This window comes from Cicer arietinum, chromosome 3 (assembly GCF_000331145.2).
Source record: "Cicer arietinum cultivar CDC Frontier isolate Library 1 chromosome 3, Cicar.CDCFrontier_v2.0, whole genome shotgun sequence".
NCBI classification, from domain to species: domain Eukaryota; kingdom Viridiplantae; phylum Streptophyta; class Magnoliopsida; order Fabales; family Fabaceae; genus Cicer; species Cicer arietinum.
The window spans coordinates 17,833,886-17,844,388 of record NC_021162.2 but is presented as its reverse complement, the minus strand read 5'-3'; the positions used below and the strand labels follow the sequence as shown (position 1 = coordinate 17,844,388).

At 30.5% G+C, this 10,503-nt stretch overlaps 1 protein-coding gene across 1 annotated transcript; it reads right to left on the bottom strand.

The window, feature by feature from the left end:
* Nucleotides 1-438: 438 nt before the first annotated feature.
* LOC101507039 (putative glutaredoxin-C14) lies at nt 439-846 on the bottom strand. The gene has a single exon (XM_004492024.4). The coding sequence runs from the start codon at nt 844-846 to the stop codon at nt 439-441; it is 408 nt and encodes a 135-aa protein (XP_004492081.1).
* Nucleotides 847-10,503: the final 9,657 nt, after the last annotated feature.

Here is a 10,503-nt window from a genome sequence, read left to right as displayed (position 1 = left end):
GAAAGTTTTGATCTCATAAGTCTCAGTCATACAATTAATTTTAAATATATATAAATGGTTCTTTAAATTAATTTTTTAAGTATCATATGCCACTCTCAAATAACTTTAAATCATTATCATTTGTGTATAGTTCTATGGTCTATATTTAGTGATACTATATGAAATATAAAACATGCATTAAAAAGGAAATAAACTTAAAGAACTTTATCCAACACTGCTTTAAAATTTAAAAGATCGAAAGTGTCAAAAGTTAAAAACAGCGAAGTAGTTGTGTTTGGAGTAAAAATTGTTCATTTCCCAATTACAAGTACATCTCTAATTAATTATACAAACTACATCTACTAAAGCAAAACATTTAAAATAGAGAGAATATTAATAGCTTGGTCTAATTCTCTAATTTGCAACTCTATAATTAGAAATCATAAATTCATAATTAATCTAAAGCCATAAAGCACCAGCTTGTTTGAGAAGTTGAACAAGAGAACCATTGACATGAAAAGCCAAAAGTGTATCCATAGAACCAACTAATTTGCCACCAATGAAAACAACAGGAAGTGTAGTTGAGTTAGTAGCAAGTAACCTCATCAATGTTTTTTCCATTTGTTTCCCTTTAGAATCTTGATCAAGTTCATGAACCATTGTGTTCACTCCCATTCCACAAAAAAGACTCTTCATTGCATGACACATACAACAGCTACTACTGCTGAATATCACAACTGCACTTTCTGAAACTATTCTCATCACTCTCTCCATTTCATCTTCTTCTTCCATTCTTCTTCTTCTTACTCTCATCATGTAGCAATTCCATGGATCCACTTGATAATGCATGAGTTTTTCTTGACTCATACTATTGTGTATTGTAATAGCAGAACACAACAAAGTAAGCAAAAGGGTATAAGAAAAATGAAAACTTTTGTGTGTTAGTGATGACAAATGATGAAAGGGAAAGGGTAGTTTTATAAGGGTATTATTATCTTATTTTTATTATCGGAAAATTAAGAATTAGGGACATGAAAAGTGAATTAGAAGGATGTAGGCGGCGCGTATGCGTACTTGTTGTCGACCAATTCCAAACCTTCCATTCTTTTTTTGTCGCTTTTCTGACATTCATATTACACCGTACGATTCTCTATTATGTCATGTGTTTCACCTTTCCTCATATTAATTCAGAGTCAACCATGCATGCTTCCTTCATCCATCTTCGTTTAATCACTATCATCATCATTCACAAAAACTAGTACAATACACAAAATAAAATGGTTACCTCAACTTCACGGATCTTGACAAATTTTACTGAGGGGCGAACATAAAATAAATTATATATAAAATATTTTTAATTAATCCCATACGTTTGATTTTAATATAGTGATAATTCTAATTTTTAAATGTATTAAAAAAATACACTGTTCGAATCTAAGTATTTACAATTTTGTTAAACAAACTATTATATTTACAATAATAATAACAAAATCCGTTGTCTTAAAATACACTGTTCAAATCTAAGTATTTACAATTTTGTTAAACAAACTATTATATTTACAATAATAATAACAAAATCCGTTATCATGAAGACGGTATACTTAATTTTACTAAAGAATAAAATTTTGAAATGGCCTAGTATCTCTTTGTCATAACTAAATTTCGGCCATGGACCTTAGTCTCTATTTATAATACTATATATAGTTGTCATAATTATTTGCTGCTAAAGAAAATGTTTAATTATAAGGCAATTGATTAATAACAACTTTTATTTGAATCGAAATTCTAAGAACAAAGAAAAATGTGAATAGTAGTAAGATAGAATATATTCTGTAAACATCTAGCTGTTTTCCTACGGCTATGGCTAATGAGAGAGTACAAATGAAAGAGGGTAGGCAGGCATCATGCATTCTCTTTGCAGAGTTTGTGTTTTGTGTTATGGAATGAGTATCTCAGCAAACTTTTATGGCACAGTGAAAATTAGGAGAATGGAATCTCAAGTCAAAACAAAGTGTCCGATTTTTATAGACTAAAAATATATATTTTTATTTTTTAAAATTTTTAAAAATAATTTTTATGTTAATCTATTCAAAAATAATAGAAGTTATTTCTGATTTATTTATTATATATTAAAAAAGTAATTTGGACAATTAATATCTTATATATCCATTGTTTAATATTTTAACATAATAAAATCACTTTTTAAAAAAAATTGATTTTTATAGGAAACTATAGTTTCTCATTTTAAGTATTTTAAAATTTTATTATAAAAAAAAAGTTGTAAGAAAATGATGAAATACTTAAAATGGATTTTTATAAGAAGCTATTGAAACAAATTTTTTTATTTGAAGAGGTTATAGTAATTGAAAAAATATATATATTAAATTTAATTATAAGATAATTACGGTAGACCACCTTTATCTACAATACTCTTTAGAAATAATAGTTCATGATCTTCATTGTCTTCATGACTAAATTGATATTGATTCAATACGAAATACATATTTGTTTTTTATTTATTATTATTATTATTGAATTATTATCATTTAAATCATTATCGCAGTGATAAAAACAAAGATGACCATTATCATATATTTCTAAGTGACAACGTGTCGGAGAATTAAATATTTTTTAAAAGTGATTCATGGTGAACCATGATATATTAGTAATGTCCTTTGTTGCCTCATATCCTTTAAGGTTTTCGCTAAATCTGACATTGTTACAGTCTGATGTAGTTAGGGGTGAGAATAGGCCAGGTCAGACCAGACTTTGAAAGGTATGAGCCTGACCTACAGCCTATCATAGGTTTTTTTTTTTTTTTTTCGGCATTGTCTTGTCTTTTTAAAAGTCTGGTCTGATCTGCAAACCTATTTAAAAGCCTTATTAACATTAAAATATTTAAATATTATATCTTATATATTATATTAAATAAAAAATGATTTTTCTAACAAAATGATTTTAAAAAAATCTGAAACAAACACGGTTTAAACCCTAAAAAAATGATATTTGGTTTCAAAGAATAGATTTTTTTTTTTTCTGAAACAAATGCATCCATTATTACCTCTCAAACAAATATGAAATGACTACTAAGTGATTGACTAATTGAACGATTACCGAATATGGACTCGCTACCAAATATGGAACGACTACCGAATATGAAACGACTACTGAGTGATTGTCCAATTGATAGACTTTAAAATAGAAAATAACATTATTAATAAATAATAATAAAAAAATAACATTAATAAATAATAAAATATATATAGGTCGGCCTGTTAGACCTAATAGGTTTTTTTTTATAAGCATGAGTCTGACCTATTTAAATAAATAGGCTTTAAAAATAGTTTGTGTCTAGCCTTTTTATTAAATAAGTCATGCTAGGCCAAACCATAGGCCCCTAACGAACGACCTATCCTATTCCCATACCTAGTTGTAGTCGCCTTTGTTCTGTGTGACCGTGGCACTCACTGCTCGCTATCATCACAAGCTTCATTATGTTCTAGAAACTTCATCACGAGCAGTCATCACAAGCATCATCGTTCTCCTGTTCCGGCATTATTTCCTATTTCGATGTTATTTTGTTTTACTGTATAGGTATTGTTCTCCATTTTCCTGTATGTTTTTTGTTGTTGAGTGCAGGTGTTACTCTGTTTTCATTTGTTGGTTGTTATTACTTTGCTTTGTGTTCTTCGCATCAATGGCTACCATGAGGAATTCATCACTCCCATGCTCAATTTTTCGCGAATCGACGCCTACAGGATTATTACAACTCCAACCATCACATATGTGTTGTTGAAATCTTTCACTCAAGTTCTCAAGAATTATTGTACCATTCCTTTAAGTTGGTTATCAAAAACCATGTATCAAAGGGTTTGCTCACGCCATCAAAATTCCATAGGATGACTATCAATTAGTTTGGCAAATTGCAAAAAAACCTTTTATAATAGAGTCATCATGTCTAAATGATATATTGATTATGTCGTCAGTTTTACAAGAAAAACTTTTGAAAAAATGGAAATCGATTGGTTCATGTCGGGTTATTCCCCTTAGGAAAGGCTTTTATGAGTTTTCCTTTATTTCTCCAATTTATTGGCTAAGTGTTTGAATAGTTGGAATTTGGAAGAAATACAAAGACCCAATGTTATATGTGTATCTACAATCTCCCTAAGAAATATTGGCGGCCAAATATATTTTACCAATTGCTTCTGGTATTGCCACACTTCTATTTCTTGACAAAGGAATCAACTCGAAAATGTTGGGACATTTAGCTCAAGTTTTTGTCAATTTGAGCATGATGCATGAGCTCAAAGATCGCATTATTTTTGAACGTAAATGATATGCATTTTTGTTAACATTGATTATGAAAGTTGCATTTGTTTTTTGAATTATGAAAGGTTGTAGGACATTTCATAGAAAAATTTCAAATATTCTAATGGTAATGGAGCAGCTCAGACAATGTTGAAATTGAAGGTACCAACAAAGAAAGGCATTATGTTAGTATTCATTGTGTTGTTAACCTCCTTTTTGTTTTTGTTGATCACATCCCTAATGTTAAATTAGGATGCATCACAACTTTTTAGGAATTAACTCCCTCCAATCAAGAAAGAAATGATAAGAACCATGATGAAAGTTTGAAACTTTTTTAACTTGTAGCACAAATGGATCCTTCCTATTTGCAATGACAATAAAAGGATGACCATTTATTGAGTAAATTTTCCAAACCATCTTCATTCATATTATGCAATTTTTCCTTTGAAACTTTAACTAATTTCATAGCATTAACCATATCTAGATATTTTATTTGCAATGCTTGAGATAAATCATTAGTATTCTAATATATTTCTCATAAAAAAACAAATTATAAATAAATTCAAAAGATTGTAGAGTATTCAATAATTGATGGCTTCAACTCGTTGCTCTGGAATTAAGTTATCTAAAATTTTATCAAGCATATCACACACAAAATGAAACAAAAAATCAATGTATTGTAATGTGAGTCCCATTTAGTATCTCCAATTTTTGTTAGGGTGGTTCCTTAGTTCAAGCCACGACCACATAAAATTTCTCTATTCTTTAGTGATTCAATTACTTTAAGAATTTTACTTTCTTTAAGAATATCTTTGTACTTACATTAAGCAATATCATCTTACTTTTTTGCAACTGCTACAAGTGTCAATTAGAGTTTTTTTAAGCAAAAAATTATAGTGTAAAGGTATCATATGATAAAATTGACATCTCAACTATGTTGGCACCTTAAAAATACCACATATCATTTGAAGTATTCTAAGAAACTCATTGAATAAAATAAAAAACAAAAAGTTTTGGTGGACTAGGCTAAAACTCAAGAAAACAAGTACAGACAACACTGACTCTTTAAAAACCTTGTTTGGAAAACCCAAAGGGATAAAATCAAACGGAAGGGAAAAAAGAGTGCAGCGTTATAACAAAAATCATACTTAACTAAAGCAATAGAAAGGAAGCCCCACGAAGTAAAAGATTAAGTGCAAAAACCAGTGTTAGCAAGCCTATCAGCACAAGTTTTGCCTTCCCTATCAATGTGAGATATGTGGAACTACATTCTTTTTTTGTAAGAGAGACGCAATTCAACCACCTAGTCTTCAATTTCCAAGCACAAGATTTGAATTCTTCAAAGATTGGACGATCAAGAAAGCATCACACTCCATCTAGAGGAGAAACCAACTTTAAGAGTGGGCGATCTCAATAGCATACATAATAGTAGAAAGCTCGACATAAATGTTGAGATGAAGTTGATATTTGAGAAATAGATGTTCTGCTAAAGCGTTTATCTATTTTCCATTTAGCAATTATAGTCTTTATGAATTAATATTTTTCAATCCAAGTTTTGAAAGAAATTTTTAAAAAAGAAATTTAAAAGAAGGAAACATGATTGACCCAAAAACATACACCAAGCCAGACCTTTTCACTAGTATTCCAGTAGTAAAGTGCTCAAATCAAGAGATCAAGCTTATACACCAATTGAAGGTGCTAGAAAACACAAGAATGAGGAGGGGGTTGAATTTTGTTTTGACATTTCAGAAAAATTATTCGACTGTTTAACAGAAAACGAATGTTCGTTATCAAATCACTCAACTTACGATTAAAACGGGTTTAGAGACAAATAGGTTGAATCATAGAGAACATAGACAATAGAAATAGAGAGATAGAGGAAACATATATATTTTTATACTAGTTCACAACACATTATTGTGACATCTTGTCCTCCCCTTTAAAAAATACTTCGTCTCAGTACAGTCGATGACTTAATCCACTATTTCAATAAAAGCATACAAGTATTGTTTACTCTTCCTCTTGAAGCTTTGAGTATTCTTCTCTAGCCTCTTTAGGTTGTTACCGTTAAAACATTTCCTCAACATTTTAGCATCCTGTTGTTGAGGTTCATAAGTGTTGTTGTACCTCCCTGAGTACCTCTTAAGGGTGAGAGAATTGTTGCCGTTATCGGAATGATTTAGATCAGTTCTAGTTTATTTCTAAATTGACACAAAGTCTATTTTTGGGATTCTAAATCATTGAGATGTTTTTACATATCAAGTCCTATATTAGTTCAAGTGTATGAAAACACTTTGGTTGATTTACACCAATTCTAATAACTCTACTGAGAGGTTTTTTCATTCATACTTTTCTTTTGACGTGTTCTTGGCTTTTTCAGAATATTTTCTTAACACATTGACTTTTTCATACTCTCTCATACATTCAATTGACTAATCGAGTTCTTCTTTAATAGAGAGAAGAAATGTTTTTTGAGAATGTTATCGTTGGAGATCTTCAATCACCATTTAATGCATATCAATCTTTAAGATGTATTGATATATATATCTTCAGGATTGATTTTACATATTGTTAATTAACGAAGGCAGATTTCAGAGGAAGTTACTCATATAGGATGTCACAAATGTTGAGGAAAAATCACAAATAAAGTGTTTTGAAGATAAGCAAACAAGTTAATTAAACTCTAATCACGATTGTGATTGTGTTGATATTTAAGTTGTATTCTTGAGTGCTTTATTGAAAGATGGATGATCAAATGCATTCTTACAAGAATCAGCAATCACCATTATCTAAATCAAAGAAATATTATGCTTTAACTGAACTAGAAACTCATCAAGATCATTTTGGTTTTTTTTGTTCATCAAGATCATTTTGGTTAGTTCGTTTTAAGGATAGAAGTAGAATGAATCATTCCCCATAATCAAGATCTTAAGATAAAAGAATATCAAGACTACTCAAAACTATACTCAAGCTCAAAAGTATAGCTAGAGGCCCAAAGAAGCAAAAACCAACATCAAGATCAATGACCAGACAAGTTTGAAAGGTGAAAAAAAATTTGTAAAAATTTTTTATGGACTAAAACACGAATTTAAAAATCCTTTCAAGACTGAAAGGTGAATGATGTAACTGATCAAGAGTGATTGGGAAAGATTGTGTGAAAATAAGAACATTCTTGTGTGAAGCAAATTTTTGGAAAAACTCACAAGTAGTGAAGACTAGACGTAGACAACATTAGGTGAACCATGATACATCATTGTGTGATTTTCTTTTCCCCATCCTTCTTCACTATTTCTCACACACTATTGAAGGTGAAAACACAAGAAAGGGGTTGAATTATGTTTGCTAAAGTTGATAACTTTTTGCTAATTTGATAAAGGTTGGTTGATTTTTATGAATTACTTAGATAAGAAGCAATCATATTCAGGAGCAGCAAACAACAAAAGTATAAATAATTTGACACACAGCTTTATCGTAGTTCACCATTTACTTGGCTACATCCAGTCCCTTCATTCTGAAGTCTTTAATCTACTAATTCAAATGCCTTGAATTACAAAGCACCAGACCCTCCAAGCCAGTCTTCCCAAACCGCCTCACAACCACATACTTTTGAGGAACTAACCACCTTGACCATACAAGCCAAGTCTTCCCAAACAACCTAACAACCCCATACTTTTGAGGAACTAACCACCTAGACCCTACAAGCCAAATCTTCTCCTAACAACCTGACAATCCCAAATTGAAGAAGGAACTAAACCACTATCGGGTTAGATACAAAAGATTGAAACTTGTGTAGCTGCTTCTACAAAGCTGATAATAATAATAATAATAATAATAACTCTTACACTATAAGATGAAAACACTCAGAAAATATTTTTAACTTGAAAAATGTTTCTCTCTTTGAACTCTAAGATGAATTGAGAACTTTGAGCTTGAGTAACTCTTTTCTGGTTTTTGTTACTTTTTTCCTTCAACTTTGAATGTCTATTTATGGTGAAAATTTGGGCTTCAATTTTGTCATTGTTTAATTCTAAATTGTATCTTGTTCAGATTGAGTTTGTAAATTCTTCAAATTGATTATATTTCTATTTTGTGTAGATTGAGTTTATAAATTCTTCAAATAATCTCTTCTTCAATTTATGATCAAATTTTCATTAAATGTTAATCAAATATTCTTCAAATCTTCAATAAATGTTGATCAAATATTCTTCAAATCTTCAATAAATGTTGATCAAATATTCTTTAAATCTTGACCATATCTTATTTTTCAACTTGGTCAAAGATTTTCTTCAATTATAAATTGAATCAAATCTTATTTTAGATTTTCTTCAATTACATGAATCTTCTTTCATACTCTTTGAAGTCAAATATATTGTTTTCAAAAAATAATTTTGTTAACATCAAAACTCTAAATGTAAAACAAACTTGGTTCCAACAATCTCCCGCTTTTTGATGATGACAAAACTTGTATTTTTTATAACAACTTTTCTTTATATTTCTTTGACTTCCCCTAACTTAGGGCTCCCCCTAAGTCTCAGTAACATATTATCCCCACTTTATCAAATATTTGTCTCCCCCTTTTGCCATCAGACAAAAAGACTTGAAAGTGAAATTTTTTCGCCTCTTTTTTTTTAGTTTTTTTTATAAGAAAATATAATAACTAGTGTAAAACTAAACTACTTTGAAGTGATCACAAAATCAGTTAGGTATAAAGGTAAGGTTTAGGTTTTTCTTGATAATGTCAAACTTATCTTCAGGTAGTGGTTTGGTGAAAATGCCATTTAATTGGTGTTCAGTGTCAACAAACTGAATATTTAATACCCTTTTGATCAAAGTCCCTAATGAAGTGGTGTTTGATCTCTATGTGTTTAGCTCTAGAATGTAATATAGGGTTTTTGGTTAGACAAATGGCAGAAGTGTTATCGTAGTAGACGGGAATGTAGGGTTCTAGGATTTTATAGTCTTCAAAATGATGTTTCATCCAAAGTAGTTGAGAACTGCAATCAACTGCTGAAATGTATTCAGCCTCTGTCGTTGATATTGCAATTGTGTTTTGTCTCCTACTTGACCAAGATATTAAGTTGTCACATAAAAATGTGTAGCTGCCACTTGTGCTCTTTCTCTCAAGTTTATCTCCAGCATAATCAGAATCACAATATCCACTAAATTTGTACTTAGTAGATTTCTTGTAGAACAAGGTAAGGTTGGTAGTGCCTTTTAGGTATATGAGGATTCTCTTAATAACAGTTAAATGTGATTCACTAGGGTTATCTTGAAATCTTGCACATTAAATATGATGTCAAGTCTAGAAGCATTAAGGTACAATAGGGATCCTATCATTCCTTTATAGGGTTTTTGGTCATCTTTTTCGTCTGAATAATATTTTTCAAATGAACAAGTAGGATACATTGGTGTAGCCATAGGTTTACAATCACTCATCTTAAACTTTCTAAGAAGCTCTTTTGTATATTTAGTTTGGTGAATGTATATAACCTTTTTACTTTGTTGAATTTGTATCCCTAAGAATAACTTAACTTCTCCCATGATACTCAATTGAAATTCAAGTTGCACCAATTTAGAAAATTCTTGGCAAAAAGTTGTAATTAGTAGATCCAAAAATAATGTCATCAACATAAATTTGAATAATTAGAATGTCATCTAAAGAGTGTATTATCAATTTGTCTTCTTTCAAAGTTATTTTTAAGTTTAAAAACATGATTTGGAAATTTAAAACTTTCAAAACATGGAGGTTGTTTAACATAAACTTCTTCACTTATATAATCATTTAGAATAGCACTTTTATCATCCATTTGAAATAATGTAATGTTATTATTTGCAGCAAGAGAAACACTACAAGAAAAGAAGGAATTTGTGAAGGCCAAAAGCCCTCACAAAGAGCAAATAGCAGCCACAAAGGGGCTATTTGTGGCGGCCTTAGGCAGCCACAAATAAGCTGGTCACAAACTTTTGTGAGGGCTTTTGCAGCCACAAAGTTTGTAAAACACGTTGCCATTTGTGAGGGCCTTTGCAGCCACAAAAACCTGCCTTTGTGAGGGCATAGGCCGCCACAAAGGACAGACTGATTTTAAAAAATTCAGCCTTTGCGAGGGCCCAAACCGCCACAAAATCCCTCCTTTGTGAGGGTTTAGGCCGCCACAAAGTACCATTCAGATTAAAAAATAAATATTTTGTGAGGGCTTAGGCCGCCACAAAATATTA